The 17334-nt window shown below is 41.7% G+C and overlaps 1 protein-coding gene across 8 annotated transcripts in view; it reads left to right on the top strand.

Moving 5' to 3' along the window:
• The window catches only part of LOC101167956 (SRSF protein kinase 2), a 73018-nt gene that overhangs the window by 18780 nt on the left and 36904 nt on the right, over positions 1–17334 (top strand). For 6 of the 8 annotated variants that reach the window (XM_020703856.2, XM_020703855.2, XM_020703851.2 and 3 more), the window contains exon 1: positions 10958–11061. The exons of the other annotated variants lie outside the window; for them this stretch is intronic. In XM_020703856.2, coding sequence (XP_020559515.1) covers positions 10973–11061 — 89 coding nt within the window. In that variant the 5' untranslated portion in view covers positions 10958–10972. Of the gene's footprint in view, positions 1–10957; positions 11062–17334 lie in introns of those variants that run through there. 8 annotated transcript variants of the gene reach the window in all.

The raw sequence follows: 17334 nt of genomic DNA, 5'->3' as shown, positions 1-17334 counted from the left end.
CCCCTCCTTAAAAAAAATGTCAATGTAAAATGCATGTGTTCAGGCTGAGTGTGTTCAATGAACCACTGCAAATCTCGACTTTTATTTTGAAGGAGTTATTTGTCTACTTTACATTCTTTTTTTTAAATTGGCGTCTCTGATGTCTTTTTTGGGCAGTTATTTGAAATTCAAATATCAAAGCCTTCCCTTAATGTAACAAAGTTGACGAAACAGGTTTGTGAAAAAAACAACAACCTCGATGGTAGTTTTGGTTGCCGGTCAATCGAGAAGCGACGCTGTGAAATTTGAGATGTTTTCTGCAAGATCTAATCAGAAAAAAGCCCACATTTCTATTTTAGGGAGCAAAAAGGGAGCAGAAAGAGTTGATTAGACATGTGCTGGAGGGTTAGGAGCTGGCAGACTCCATGACTAAGGTAGCCACTGATGCCTTGCCAAGTACGATCAGTGAGAGCTGCTGCCATCCACACAAGCTTGTGCCAAGCTTCAGACTGGCACACTTAAGTACATAGATCTACGGCCACACAGATTGGCAAAAGTAAATGGTCACTAACAATATTAGCCAATAATACATGCGTCTTTGGGCACAGAGGAGAGTGGCATTGTAGACATTTGTGCAGGGTAGTTAAATTTGGAATAAAAGGCAAGGGAAGCAAATACACACTTACTAAGTGACCAGAATGGTTGGGAATAGTCATAACTTTGACAGAAAATGTCCTAAATGCCATACGATGATGTCAGCATCTCTGTTATGGGATGTGAGTAGATCCCTACTAGGGAAGCCATAATTCCCAGTTTAAAACTGGACCACATGTTACACCATTGAACCATGGGGAATCATGGGAAAAGTGAATAGTTGCGTCTCTACTGCATACCAGCATGTATATGATTAAAGTGTCAAATTAAAAAAAAAAGATTTATTACTTATTGTTTTATTACATCACACCAGGCTTAGTAAGAGGCAACTGAAACATTTTTCTTCGTTGTCACCTGCTTATTAGTGAATTTAAAACATGGATTTTTCTGAATTTATAGTTTTTTGTTGTTATGTAACATACAAACCAAAAATTAAGGTTTGAACCGTATCGTAGGGAAAGTGAGTTGTTGTACCCACCCCCCTCCAACTTATCAGTTTTCTCTATTGTTTACGCCACAGCAGTCAGGAAGTAAGAATAAAGCAGCATTCACCTGTCATGTCATGCCAGCTAACGACAAAGAGTTGCACTCCTGCATGCACTGTTGCCCTCTTTGACATCCACAGTCTCGTATGACCTCCTCTAACATACCCCGCGTGGAAAAAACAAGAGGGTATCTTTGAGACTTTATTGTGAATTGTGTTATGTTGTCTAACTCAGAATTGCTTACAAAGTATCAATTATTTGATCAGCTCCTCCATATATCAAGGTTGTGCTACAAGCCAAGCTTGAATGCTAGGAGCTGGATGAAGCGTTTCACAAAAATTCAACTAACTTGACATCTGTCTTCTAGTCCTCACTGAAAGATTTTCATGCGGACATTTGTAGCTGAAGTTATTAAAGAAATGCCTAATGTTTATATGGTACTGTTTGTTGTCTGGTACTATCTAAAAAAAGATAAATGCTATTTTTGCTTGAAGTAAAATTTTGATTTTATTGTTAATTGCTTAAGTTAGTAGGTTAGAGCTACCATCATTCTAAATTTAGGGCTGAATTATTTGAATATCCCGCTATAAATTACTGGCTAATTTATTGGAACTAATGCAAATCCAGCTTTTTGCATTGTGTTATGTAAAAATGACTTGTCTGCATTGCTCTTTTAACTAATATCAGAGCTTTAATGCGACTTGCTCTTTGGTTTAATTAGTGAAACATCTTTGAGAGTGAACTGAACTTTAGAGGTAATTTTTTGGCTTCTATTTAGAGCTGCACGGCATAATTTCCATGTCTGCACCAACATCTGGACCTCAAATGTCACAAATACTTTCACACTTTTATACTTGCCCACACAAATACTTTAGCAAGGCTATACATGGAAGATAGAGGTATGTCTGTTAACAAACTAGAAAGAGTTGGACGTGTGTGAATGTGTCTAAAAATGATCAACTAAACGAGTTGATCTTGAAGGGTGTTAGAAGTGTCGCTTTAAAAATGCACTTGCATTAAGAAGACGATCCCTGTTGTGTAACCAGGCACTTAAGGCAAGAAGAGATGGATGGAGGACAGGGAGCGAGAGAGCGCACATGTCAGCATGTACGTTTTTCATCTAAATGGCTAGGGTCACCAATGTGAAACATCAGTCCTAGAGGCTCAGTTGTCCTGCTTTTTTTTCCAACCAACCTTGCTTTCGCAGCTTCTCAATAGCAGGTTTTCTACAACAGGTAGTGCATTGATATTTTAAGATCATTTTAATAAGCAGGACGCCATCCAACGAAGTTTGACATTCCTGGCTTAGATTCCTCTTCAGTGGGTTGGTCTCATTAGTTGAGGGCGTGTGTTTTTAACACCATTAAATATTTGAGTTGACGAAATACAACCGGACAAGCGATATGTTTACAAGCTTTGCTGCAGGGCTGGGTTGTTCCACACATCACTTTAAAAACTGCTCTCTAAAGAGTGCTAAAGCTCAAAGAAGACCTGTCTCTGAATGCAGTCAGTGGATGAGTGGGGATGAACCTGAATGTGTAACAATCCACCTAGATGTTAACTGCTGAACTGACTAACTACTGTGGTGATATAACCCAAAATGTGATGTTCACGTATGTGGACGCCAGGTCCTAAGAGGTTAAAGAAGAAGTGAAAATGTTTCCCCGTTATGCTTACTTTTCCATCCTCCCCAAGCTACTGACATGGCCCTGTTGATGTTTCTTCTGGAGGAAATCCTAAGCCTCTTACCAACAGGAAGCCTGCAACTGAGAAACCAAGCAAGCCAAAGCATGCACTTTAGGTGGTTGTTCTCACCCAATGCAGTTTGTGTATCTGATAGGCTGTTTTGAAGGAGTTTCATTATGACTATCATTATGCGCAAGAAGTATGTCTTCAACTTTATGCTACTGTTGACCCTTCAGGCATTTTAAAGTCCCAGGGAATAGAGGATATCTTTCTGTTTATTTTTGTTTTAACAGGTAGAAACACACCAATGAGACTTTGTGCATGTAGGCATCTAAGAAATGGGTTATTCAAGTGAGTGTTTCTTTTTGTTGTTGGCCATTAATGCTTGCAGTGTAAGCAGAATTCCTTGTGTATTGAAATTATAGTTTGGAAGTTAATCAGCCAGATAAAATGGATTTACTCCAGATTACTAGTTCATAAACTAAACTACCCCCTTAATATATAGTACGAGTCAGTTTATTGTATTTTCACCAACTTGTATTCTGTTAGTATAAACATTTTAGCTCAGATGAATGCGGAGACTGCCAGAACCAGGTTAAAGCTACGTTCACACCAGGCATGTGAAGAACGTTCATGAACGCACTAAACATGCAGTCTTCAACTCGCATTTTTAACCATGGTCCAGGTGATTCTCGATTCTGATTGGCTGCTAGGTGTGCATGAAAAAGTTATAACGCACAGGAATAATGCACACCTCAAAAAGAAGTTCCGGTGACATAGCTTAAATGTTTGATATCACTGCACTGGCTTCTTTAAAACAAACTTAAGCTTCATTATCTGGACAAAAATAAGCGATAATTTGCAGCTGCAGTCGAGGTCCTGTGTCACGGTACCGCTTCACGTAACAAATAGTCTGCTTTAATAGCCTTCGAAGTGTGCATTATCAGAAAGTAATACAGTTCACTGAAGCAACCATCCTCCGCTTCGTGACAGACATTTCAGGCTTCCATGTTGTGCGTAATTTCTGGTAATGCACTCTTCAAAGGCAGTAACCCTTACTTTGCCCATGGTGTTCACACTGGACCAGCAGGGGAGGTGTTCTTCTTTTTTATTTCTACTGTTTACTAGCACATGTCCACCACCTACAGTTGGAAGCTGGGAAATGTCTAAGCGGTGCAGATCTCGCGAATCTTGCTCCAGGCTTTTTCTTTCACGGCTTTAATCCGATATATGAAAGACTTAGTGTTATATAATTTCAGCTGGGCAAAACTACAATTATTATTTTTTATTCATGATCAGTTTTCAAACCGTTGGCACTTCCATGAATAAAAAAGGGACGCCAGCCATGTCCAACTCCCAGATTAGTCAAAGTTTGACCTGGTTTATGTTGCAACATGTGTATAATGGCTGCATGTTTTGTAGGTAGAGCCCCAAAGGTTTTGAAAGTGGACTCTCCACTAGAAGTGGAATGCGCTTTGATGAGGGTGTTGTTAATGTAGCTAAGGATAGTAGAGACACCACAATTCTCAGTTTAAAACCAAACTGTATGTTACCATTGAACCAAATCGTGGGGAAAGTGAATCCTTACCAGTATTTTTTACATTGATGCAAATGGCCCAAAATGAATTAAAAATATTATGTTTTAGGCAAAAATAAACGTAGTTATAAAGGCTTACATGACTCAGTCTTAAAATTGATTTCTGGGTTGTTGACTGAGGTAGCATAATTTTGTTAACAGATAGGCAATGTTTTTGTTGTCTTGTTAAGGTGTGAATGGAACATAGTTCACAGGCTATTGTGTGTCATTGTTTATAAGATGCAATCTACATCCTTTATGTGTCCCATTCTTTATCTGTTTCAACACAGACTACTTCCACATCTCTTGTGCCCTCTATTCCTCCTCCAGTTCTTTCAAAACTAAACCAAGAATGATGATTCTCAAACATGGTGCAGAAATAATTGCCCTGGAGCAGTAGGAGGAAATATATAAAGCTTGAGAACAGAGCAAAGCAGAATTCTAAGAGAAAAGACTGGAGCAGATGGAGCATTGGAGACTACAACAGTGAGCGTTGGAACGTATCCAGCTGCTCTGCCAGTCCCACTCAGCAGACAATCTAACCTCCAGAAGCCATCACATTCAAGCGGTGCATGAAGCTTTGAAACTGGCCTATATGGCCCCCACCATTTTCTCTGGCCCGACCCACATACCAACTGTACGCGCACACAAACACAAGCAGTTCCATTCGGGCTATGACATGACAGTAGCTAATGAAGCATGGCAGCAAGTTAGCTAGCAAAACAGACAGCTTGCCTTGTCTGTCTGGCTTTCTGGCCTCCATTATCCACACAATACTATCAACTGTACTGTACACCCCCCCCCCCCCCCCCCCCCCACATTGTCTGAAAGGAAACATAGGATTAAATATATTTTTTCCTGAATGAAGATGTTTGCTGAAGGACCTGAAACACCTAGAAAATACCACAGATGATGTGTCCAAAGTTGTGTATCAGTAGACGTTTTTACAACTGATACTGTTTCTCCATTCCCCATTCTATTTTATTTATTGCTTCTGAACGTGGAACAGACATAAATAGAAAAGGTCTGTCATCCCCTCTGTCTCCTTAAAGGCTTTGTGTGACTCAGCCATGCAACATAGGTGTGTTTTGGCATATAAGCAGATTCCCTGAAATTTTGTGGCCCAGCAAACTAGTTTAACTTGACCATTTAGCAACTCTGGGAATTTCCACTTTGTTCTGTGGAGTCCTTTGTGGTTAATCAGTAATAGGAATTACTGACCCAAGCTGGCAGGAACAAGACACCTCACAAGCTGTGTTTTAGTGCCATGGTGATACCTCCAAGGAGTGGTCATGTGATCCGTGCTCGGGTACCTGTTCTGGTGCCTCAATATTGTGCTGGTTTCACTACATGTTTTACAAAATCCATCGTGGACCTGTAGGAAACTGAGAACTGATTCAGGGATTGTTCAGAGATGTTGTAAATATTTTGGAATAAATCAAAGTCGCTTTTATACCCGCATATGTGTTCATGAGAAAGTAGTTTTGCGTTATTATGACGGAACCTTCTTGTTTTAGATTTGATTAACGCTTCTTGTTGATTTATCTTCATTTTATGCACAGAGGTAGTACAATTGTTGCTGCATTGTTTAGGTAATAACTCCGTTTTGGCTCTGGCTTGAGGCAAATGACAGAGTTGGGATTTTGTTTAAATAGTCTAAAAGGCTGTCATATATTTAACATATAGGTTCTGCGGATTTAAAACTATAGGGGAAGATTTTGCGTCTTTTTCTTTTCAAGAAGTAGTGCGGCACTGTCTAATCCAGGCGGAGAGTGAGATTTTGTCACAGAAGAGTTGAAAAGACAAGGATATAAGGCTCCAATGACTATTTGGGGGAGAAGAGATGGAGGTGGAAGGCTTAGAAACAGAGAAGCAGAGAACTGAAAAAGGACAGCAGAAACCTCAGGAGAGACTTGAGCCTCAGATAGACACAGATAAAATGCAGAATAGGAAAGGAGGAGAGGGGGTGAGGGAGAGGAAGCAAAGATGGAATTGGAAGATAGATGGCTCTCTGCAGGCTTGCGCAGTGTGTTGCTAATGCTAGGTCACTGGTGGACTAATCTCTACTGATGCTGCAGTGTGGAAGCAGAGGAATGATAATGGCCCGTTTGTGTTTGTGGAGTGGAATGTGTTTGTTTGTGTGGCTTTGCCTATGTCTGGACGTTTGGGAGAAAGAAAACCGAGCTCTCATGGAAGTTTCTGTTTGTTTGTTTTTTATCTCCAATTGTCTCGCGTCACAGATAAACCTTCACCCCAACAAGCTGATAAACTTGTATTTTTCCCTGTTGAGATATTCCATCTCTGTAGGACTGAGTCACTTGTCTGCTGCATAACTGTGAACAGTGCTCATCTGTTGTGTCTCTTCTTGTGTGTGGCTGTGTGCGCTCCCACATCAGTTTTGAGTGAATGGGTTATATTGAGTTCTGGACTATAAGAGGACTTCTGGCACACCACCTCAACCAGCTTTTACACACCCATGTTGTTGATTTGAAAGCACTCAAAGGCAGCTCGTTGGAGCTTGTGATAGGATTCTTCGGAAAAAATCTGTGCCACTCTTTAACAGTAGTGTAAGTAAAGGTGTTTAATCTAGCAAATATTTCTTTAGACTTTGTTTTATCATTAATATTCACTGACCTTCCTGAAGGGTTAGGGTTAAGGTTAACCCTAGCTATAAATGAAGCTACTGTGAAGAATGTGACAAAATGAGATGAGGGCAGATTAGTTCTATGGATTTTCTGGCATTCAATGAATTGGGGGTGGGGAGATCAGAAATATAGTTTTTTTTTTCCCCCTATGTCACATGTGTTAAATTGAACAACAACAGATTCTGTGTTTGTCCTTTTCCATTTACTATTTCTGCTTTTACAGGAGACTTGGCTCTTATTGGACAAATGTTTTTTTAGGTTTTAACCCTTGTGCTATCCTATGGGGTCTAGATGACACGATCCTTACATTGGCGTGTTCTCCCTACCATGACAAAGGTGGAAAAAGGTGGAAAGATTTCATGTAATCCATGGACACCAGTGAAAATCACAAATCATTGTCTAGATGACCCAACTCCCAATGTTAAAGTGCCTAGGATAGCACAAGGGTTACGCCATCGGGTTCTTCTATACATTCTATAGGCTTGTATTTGTATTGCCTTCACTGTTTTTTTTAGGATTGTATTTTCCTGAAATTCAAAGATTAAAAGTTACATTTACAAAAGCACAAAGGTTCATTTAGAAAAGGCATGTCCAATGTCCGGTCTATGGGCCAAATGCGGCCCCTGTTCAAAAATCTACTGGCTTGCAGGCCCCTGTCAAAAAAAAAACAATAATATGCAGCGCTCAACATTTTCTAAGAACTGTGTGTACAATTTCTTGATTATGATTGGCTAAATTGTGTTATAAGTCGTTTTAAACATTCATGCACATTTACAAACCAGTGGAGTCACACTGGAGGCAGGGAGGGTAAAGTGTCTTGCCCAAAGACACAACGATAGTTGACTGGGGGAAGTAGGGATCGAACCACCGACCCTTTGATCAATGGATGACCTGCTCAACCGCCTGAGCCACTGCCGAAGTTTACAGTGAGCATTTTCTTTATTTTACTTCTGGTCTCTAAATAGGAAATTCACAGTAATATTGGTAAATATGTCTCTTGGGAAATTTTGCTCTATGGGAAGAAATAAAAAGTATACCAAAAATCATAAATAGTTAATTTGTATTTAATGTTATTATAAGGGTTCAAAGAATCCAGGCCAAAAGGTTGGCCCTCACACATATTTAACTCAACAAAAGGTTTGGACACCCTTGCTTTAGAACCTTTACCATCTATTAAAAACTCCAGGGCCTAAGTTCAGTTACCAAATCCATTTGTTTTCTAGTAATTTCCTGTAACTTTTCTTTTTTAAACAAAAGCTAAAAAATATTCCTTGTTGTATTTCAAAAGTGCAGGATAAATATGAACTTGGAAGTTTTGCTAAATTTCAGCACTTTATGTTAAGAATAACTCATCGATTGTTATTCATTTCTTCAAAAACTACATGATGTGTTGAAAGACTTCAAAATGTGTTGATAATTAGCTGTTTGTACTACCGATAGATAGATCTTTATTTGTCTTTGTCACATGTACAATGACATTAAAAGTGCCTCCTGGTCAGTGCAAAGTTCATACCTTAAAAAAATTACTACTAAAAATAATAAATAATACATAAGCCGACATAAAAAAGTGCTTTAATATGTGTTAAAATGGTTAAAAACCAGAGAAACAATAATAATAAAAATAGTTAATATGAAGAAAACTTCCATAGTAAGGCTGCAGGTTGGCGCAGTGGTTAGCGCTCTTGCCTCACAGCAAAAAGGTTCATCTCCCGGCTAGGGGACTTGGACCAGAACACTAATAGGGTCCTTTCTGTGTGGAGTTTGCATGTTCTCCCCGTGCATGCGTGGGTTTTCTCCGGGGAGTCTGGCTTCTTCCCACCGTCCAAAAACAAGCTTGATAGGTTATTTGGTTACTCTACATTGTCTCTATAGGTGCGAATGTGAGTATGTCTGATTGTGGACCTGCGACAGACAGGCGACCTGTCCACGGTGTCCTCTGCCTTTCGACCACGAGTGACAGCAATAGGCTTCGGCAGCCCCATGACCCTGAAAGGGGACAAAACGGGTTTAGAAGATGAATGAATGACTTCCACAGTATCATAATTTACAAGGACAGTTCCAGGTTGAATGTTTTCTAGCCATGTTTAAATTGTTTATGGCAGTTGGATAAGAACTGTTCTGAAATCTTTTTGTCCCAACTCTGCTTGACCTGTGGCGTTTTCCTGAACGCAACAGATCAAACAGGAAGTGTTTGGGCTGTGAAGCATCTCTGATGATGTTCTTTGCTCTGTTGAGACAGCAGGAGCTGTGGAGGGTTTCCATAGTGGGGAGAGGCCAGCCAACAATATTTTAAATGGTGTTGATGACCCACTGGAGAGCTTACCTTTGAGCCATTGTACAGCTGTACACTTTCTACGGTGGCACGGTAATCTTTGGTTGATATTATTCTTCCTGTGTAACCTCAGGAAATACAGTCTCTGCTGGGCTTTTTTCAGCAGCTCACTGGTGTTGGTACTCCAGGTCAGGGTCTCCTCCATGTGGACTCCCAGGAAACTGACATCTGCCACCCTCTCCACTCTCTCCTGTCCGTCTTCTTCTTCCTGTAGTCTATTAGTATTTCTTTGGTCTTTGATGTGTTGAGGAGGAAGTTGTTGGTTGAACACCATATTGACAGCCGTTCCACCTGACCTCTGTAGGCAGATTCGTCCCCATCAGATTTGAGCCCCACCTCTGGGCCTCTGATGTTGCTGTGGTGGGCAGGTGGGCAGTCGTACAGGGAGTAGAGCAGAGGGAAGTTACACCTTGTTAAAAATGTGTGTATTAAATTTGAGACAGTGGGTAAATGAGGTGCTTTTTTCTGAACACTCATATCATTATATTTGCATCCTAAATTAAGAGTTCTGAGTAAAAACGTACCAAATCACCCAACGTATTGTAATTGATACGTCTATATTTCATATAAAATGATACTGCAAAATGTTTTTGTGCATTTATAGGGCTTAAAAAACATCCTAAATCCAAGAATTTGTCTATTCCATCAATTCTTTGATGAGGTGGGCTTTTCAGTGTTTATTCAAGATTTGTCTTTTTGTAGTAGGTTTTTGGTTACCTTCCATAAATGCATATAGATGTGCGAGAATTGGTTCCTGTGTGTCGACTTTGGCTGGAGAAGGGGTGTTACTGTTACTGTAAAACAAGCTGCAGCTGATGTAAAGCACCAGAGCCAATGCTAACAAGAAGCTGCCAAAAAAACTCTAAACTGGACTACGGCTGACCTAAAACCAGTTCTGTAATACTGTTAATTCTTGTGACCCACTTGGGGTGCAGTGATTATTTCCATTGGTGGTGGTCAACCCCACAAAAGCTCAGTAGACATTCTTTGTGTCTGCAGAAGGCTGTTACCAGAAGACTGTTACCAGAAGGCTGTGGAGATACAGTATTGCTGCTTTCAAACTGGCTATTAAGTGATTTTTTTTTTGGAGTAAACCAACAATAGATCCAGACAGCATAGTTTGAAAGTGGAGATATTTACTTGCAATAAAAAAATTAGCAAATAATAATAATGTAAAATATTAAAAATACAAACATTTCTTCAAGTTAATACAGTATAAATTAACATATTTCTTAATTTTTTCTTTGACGTAGAGTGTAAATGTTATTACAATTATAGCGTGTATTTCCTCTTAGGAGTGGCACTTTAATTAGCTGTGCAGCATTTCAGATCTAAATGTGACATGTTGGGAATGCATGTTTGTAAATTAAACAGATGGACAGGGACTTTCTGGATTCGTCTGCATTAGTGTCTGTGTGTTTATAAACTCCAAACTGAGTTGGACATGGAGACAGAACATTAGCAGGTGGGCGGCAAAGCTCTGCCACGTGACTTCTGATGGAATTCAGGGCTGGGATGGTCTTGTCTATGTACTGCTGGATCTACAGCCCTGCTCGGTTTGAAAAGAGAGGCAAAGCAGCACCGTTCCCCGCTCAGCTATCTCCTCCGTCGTGCCATGGATCTGGGTTTAAGTTTTTCGTCCAAGAAGAGATGGGGGCTGGCTTTGTCTATTTTGCGGCTGCGCCACAAGGCCCTCAGAGTCAGGTAGATAATGAGAAACATTCAGATTGCTGTGTTCCACCTAACTTTTAGGTGACTAAAGTTTTTTTTTTTTTTTAAATAGTTTTTTTCTGCAGAATTTGTTCAGATGTAAAAGAGATTGGTAACGCAATGCAGAGACAGATATTTGAATCAGTCAGGTCAGGTCTTTCAAATGCAAATTGAGGGATTTCCATCTATTCTTTGAGTCCCGCAGCGAGCTGCCAGTTTTAAATCCCTATATTTACCTTTTAGGATCAGCTGATTCCTCCGTTTTGTCAGATTTGTGCATTTATTAAGGAGGATTTAATTTTTTCTGCAGATTATTTTATGTTAAACCCAATGATTTTTGAATCCTTTCTGTTGTTTTTTAGATTGTCAGAGTCTATTTGGTTAACTTGTGTCCCGTCTGTTAAAAATGTAGGCCTTCGTTTGTTATTTTGTTGAATCTTCTTTTTTTGGAGGTTTAAATAGGAATAGTTTAGTTTTACAATTCTGGCATGGAAATCCTTCTTTACTTCATCTGTTGTTAAAATGAAAGATTCTCTTTTTGCAAGTTTCTACATAGAACTGTTTTTGTTTATTCTCTATGGAAGAATTAGGGTGTGATCATCTCTGCTAGTTACTGAGCCCAGAAAATGGCATGGGTAAAATTATAAATATTCCGTTCCCACAAAATAATATTTCGTTCCCTCAAAATAATATTACGTTCCCTCAAAATAATTAATTTGTGCGAATGCAATAATTTTTCCCGTGATTAGTCATTCATAAACACGGATGTTAGCGATACTTGGATTTACAGCAGATACCTTCACATTTCTGTCTGTGTGTGTCTCATTACATTGGATGGAAGACATTGAGGACGTTTAGAGATCAGATTTATTTATTTTAAAAAGCACAAAAGCATCGGTAATCATGGCTCCATGTCCGCGTTTATTCACATCCCTGTACGGTCTCTCTATCCTGCCGCAAAAACAGCTGTTCCTGGCGACTTCGGTGTCTCTGTGACCCACATTTGTTCAAGAGTAGAGAAATAAAAACAAGAATGATCTATTTATTATTGTCTCGATGAAAATAAAAAAATATCATAATATTTAGGATGCCCAAGCTTGCTGCTTCCCCATACTGCAGCGATTCTCCGGACATAGCTCACTCGAGCCATGTGCTACGACCTCTGGCCCACCGCGGAGCTCTTTTGCTTGTCATGCCGGCATTCGGGCAGCTGGCTGGCCGGTAGGCGGACCCCTAGTTTAGGGTCGAATAGGAATAATAATATACAGGACTTGTCTTTTATTAACATAGCAGTCACTTAACATCTGAAGGCTACATGCTACCTATCCCATCGTGCATCACACATATCCCACAATGCATCTCAACCAATCAACGTGTCCCTGTAACTGTGGTGCATTCAAAGACAACAGGATAAATGTATATCAGAATATTATTCCGTTCCCACGCATTAATTATTCCGTGGGAATGAAATCTTATTTTGTGGGAACGCTTCATTTATTTATTTTAGTCGTGTCTGATCCCAGGCTCCGTAGCAAGTTATGCAACATGACACTATTTTATAATTTCTTATCAAGACAAAACCCCTATCTGTGATAATCTAAGAGATGCAAGATGTCAGAGGTATTTATTTGATATGCGGCTGGATCCCAAGATGGCGGACGGTATGATAGCGGTGGTGAGTCCAGACCAGACATCAGCAAAAATAACAGCAAAAAACCCAAATCCAAACTACGATCTGGACTCACAGTCTCAAAGTACAGCCTCGGGGATCATTACTGACCTCAAAGAAGACATCCGTCGTCTGAGGGTTGAACTAGAAATGAAGGACGCTCTCCTGTCCAAGTTCATGGACGTCTCCTACGCCCAGTCCAAGCGGCTAAGCTGCCTGAGCGCTGCACTCCAGGACACAGCTCCATGGGATCCGTCCACCTGCATACGCCCTTCTTCATCTTCAACTCCTAAGCAACGATCCCTGGATGAAGAAGTGGTTGTCCGAAGGCCCAGAAGGAGTTCTGATGAGACCCGCCGGAGGCCCCCTGTCCTGAGTCTGTCCAACCGCTTCGCTAGTCTGGCCGCGGATTCTCCTGCTCCTTCCTCAGCGACTACAGCGGCACAGACTCCCCCAGATTTGGGCTCCACTCTCGATTTCCCCGCTCTCCGGAGATACGCCACGGTGATCCCGGAGGAGGACGGACGCATCGTGGCATGCAGCAACCCGGACGAGGCCTCAAGGATCACCGCGAAAGCTCCACCATCAGGATCAGACGAGCGTCCGCGGCTGGAACCCCCCGCGTCCTCGTGGGCTCCAGCATCTTCCTCCCGCCGTCGGATCCTGAAGGAAGCCGTCCGCTTCCATTGTAGCAAGTCTCGGGCCTCGCTGCTGCTGACGGACCACCGGCCGCAAGGTGAGGCCGCCGCTGCCGCTGTTGTCATGCCTGTCGGCGCTGCACCTGCGCCTGCGTCTCCTCCTCCCCTGTTTGCCCCGTCAACGGCGATAATCGGGGATTCTATAATAAGGAAGGTCCGCTTCTTCAACGCGGTCACTTACTGTTTTCCGGGAGCCACAGTTCCGGATATTCTGGAGAAACTCCCAGACCTGCTGCGGTCTCTCCCTTCCACAGTCAAGAGGCTGATTTTACAAGTCGGTTTTAATGACACCTCCTATAGACAGTCTGAAACTACTAAAAAGGTGTTCATCCGACTTTTTAATTTTTTAAACTCCTGTCCATTGACTGTTTTTATTTCGGGACCCCTCCCCTCCCTCTCCCGCGGCCAGGGCTGCTTCAGCAGGCTGCTGAGTCTGAGCACCTGGCTCCAGTCTTTTGCCAGCCTGAACAAGTTCGTTTTTATTGACAATTTTAACCTGTTTTGGAACAGAACTTCATTCTATAAAAATGATGGGATTCACCCCAGTCCACTGGGCAGCAATGTTTTAGCGGCCAACATCAGACACTCTGTCCAGACTTTACCTGCCCCCATCTTGCCCACACCTGTCCGAACCTCCTCTTCATCCGTACAGACATCGGTTTGTAGAAGTGACTGACTAGATTTGGTTTCCTCCCACATCCCCCAACAAACCATCACCACTGCTTCCGTTCCAAGACCTGCTGCCCCCCCAGTTTATCCTATTAGGACTATTATTACAGTCAGGTCTTCTGTGAAGGGACATGTTGGAAGAAAAACAAACACTCACTGCCTCCCAGAGGCACCGGCCAGAGGCGCTGACCACAGTGTGCTCTCCTCTCTCCCCCGCTCCACTCCAGTTCCTCTCTGTTCCACTAACTCTACTACAGTCATCCTTGGTCTCCTCAACATCCGCTCGCTCACCAATAAAGGCCAGCTGGTCCAGGACATTATTGCTGACCGAAAGCTGGACTTTCTATGCCTCACAGAGACTTGGCAGCAACCTGGGGACTTCACTGCACTCAATGAGGCAACTCCACCTGGATTTGTGTACACCAGTGAGCCGCGCACACATGCACGAGGTGGTGGTGTCCTGATGATCTATCGTGAGTCCTGGAAAGTCCTTCCTGTCTCTGCTCCTACTTACTGCTCATTTGAATATACTGCATTAGTTCTTTCTGGTCCTGCCCCCACCATAGTTGCTACAGTCTACCGTCCACCCAAATTCAGCAAGGATTTTCTAAATGACTTTTCGCATCTCCTGACCCATTTCACTTCACTATCTCAGAACATTGTTACTCTTGGTGATTTTAACTTCCACATGGATAACTGTAATAATCCTCTTGCCAAAGACTTCTTATCCTGTTTAGATAGCCTTGGATTGCAGCAATTTATTCACTTTCCCACTCACTGCAAAGGACACACGCTAGACTTAGTGTGCTGCTCTGGACTTACTCCCTCTGATTGCAAACCTCACACACTCCCGTTCACTGACCATAAGCTCATCACCTTTAATCTCCTGCTCACAGTATCCAAACTCAAACGTCCACGCATCATATCATTCCGTAAGATACAAGCCATCAACAATGCTAGTTTTTCAGCCGATATCATCAACCTTCCCAGAGTAAATCCTGATGCCACACCTGACGAACTAGTTTTGCAGTATAACAATGACTTGCAGTCACTTCTAAATACTCATGCACCCCTCAAAACAAGATCAGTTTCCTTCACCCGCTCTGCACCTTGGTTCACACCTGCACTACGTCAGCTCAAAGCTAAAGGCAGACAACTGGAAAGACTTCAAAATAAAACTGGACTCATAATTCATAAGGACATGTACAAAAAGCACATTATCCTCTATAAAGATTCTATAGCTTCTGCTAAAACTTCCTATTACTCTGGCCTGATTCACTCAAACCGACATAGCTCTAGGACCCTCTACTCACTTCTATCTAATATAACAAAACCCCCTTATTCTCTCCCTAATCATCTCTCCTCACCTGACTTTTGTAACGCGTTAATGTCCTTCTTTGTTTCTAAGATCTCTACAATTCATCAACAGCTCACAAGCCAAGCTGCAGTCTCTGGAGTGGACACCTTCACTCCTCCCTCGGTTCTAACAACCTTTTCAAGATTTTCACTTCCTTCTGTACAAACCATTTCTGACCTTATTACAAACTCTAAACCTTCCACCTGCCAACTGGATCCCATTCCTACATCTCTCGTTAAATCCTGTCTCCTTTCTCTTCTGCCATCAATTACCAACATCATTCACTCCTCTCTCATGTCTGGTATTGTTCCACATTCTCTAAAAGTCGCCTCTATAACTCCAGTTTTGAAAAAACCTGGTCTTGACCCAAATAACTTTAATAATCTTCGCCCAATCTCCAATTTACCTTTTATTTCCAAAATCCTTGAAAAAACTGTTGCTCTTCAGCTCCGTGCTCATCTTTCCAGTAACAACATCTACGAACACTTTCAATCTGGTTTCCGCCCACTCCATAGTACAGAAACAGCTCTTTTAAAAATCACAAACGACCTCCTCTTAGCTTCGGACTCCGGTTTACTGTCCATTCTAATTCTCCTTGATTTAACTGCTGCTTTTGACACCATTTCCCACAATATTCTTATTCACAGACTTCAAACTATTGGTATTTCTCACACCCCTCTGTCCTGGTTTTCTTCATACTTATCAGACCGTAGTCAATTTATCCACATTAAACCTCATATGTCAAACACCTTCACACTGTCTGCTGGTATTCCCCAGGGCTCAGTCCTAGGTCCCCTTCTCTTCATCATTTACATCCTCCCTCTTGGTTCTCTCTTCCATAAACACAACATTAATTTCCATTGCTATGCGGACGACACCCAGCTCTACATTTCTACGAAACCCTCCTCATCACTTCCTCCTTCCTCCCTTACCCTCTGTCTGCAAGAAATCCATTCCTGGTTCTCTTCAAATTTTCTGCAACTCAACAGTTCCAAAACTGAAGTCCTCCTTGTAGGCACTCCATCCACTATTTCCAAATCCAATAGCTTCTCCATCTCTGTCAATGACTTCTCTGTTCTTCCCTCCCCCCGGTAAAGAGTCTGGGTGTCATCCTCGACAGCTCACTTTCGTTCCAATCTCATATTAATAACATCACCCGTTCTGCTTACTTTCATCTTCGCAATATATCTCGTCTCCGCCCTTCTCTCACACCTCATACAACTGCTGTACTTGTTCATAGTCTTGTCACTTCTCGGATCGATTACTGTAATTCCCTCCTGTTTGGTTTGCCCAATAAAACACTCAAAAAATTGCAGCTTCTCCAAAATTCTGCAGCCCGCATCATCACCAGGACCCCGTTATCCCACCACATCACACCAGTTCTCCAAAACTTACTCTGGCTTCCCATAAAACAAAGGGTTAGTTTCAAGATTCTCCTCATCACCTTCAAAGCACTCCATAACCTGGCTCCACCCTACATTTCTGATCTTCTTCACATTTCCATTCCCTCCCAATCTCTCCGTTCCACTTCCTCTCTCCAACTCCATGTCCCACCTGCCCGTCTTGCCACCATGGGGGGCAGAGCTTTCAGTCGCTCTGCCCCTCAGCTATGGAATTCTCTTCCTCCAGATTTACGGAACACCGACACACTGCCACTATTCAAATCCAAACTCAAGACCCATCTCTTCAAACAATCATACAGTTAATCCATTCAGTTAACGCAACCTCATTTGTCTGTTTGTCTGTTTTTCTATCCTATAATTTTTTATGTATCTATCTTCAATGTTTTTTTTATTTATTTTTTTTTTTTACTATGTCTTTATGTTTACTCATGTTTTACTCCGATAATTTCTTATTGACGTTTTATTCTGTTT

Source organism: Oryzias latipes, chromosome 6 (genome assembly GCF_002234675.1).
Source record: "Oryzias latipes chromosome 6, ASM223467v1".
Classification (NCBI taxonomy): Eukaryota; Metazoa; Chordata; class Actinopteri; order Beloniformes; family Adrianichthyidae; genus Oryzias; species Oryzias latipes.
The sequence above is the reverse complement of the archived record's forward strand: the minus strand, read 5'-3'. Positions and strand labels throughout refer to the sequence as shown.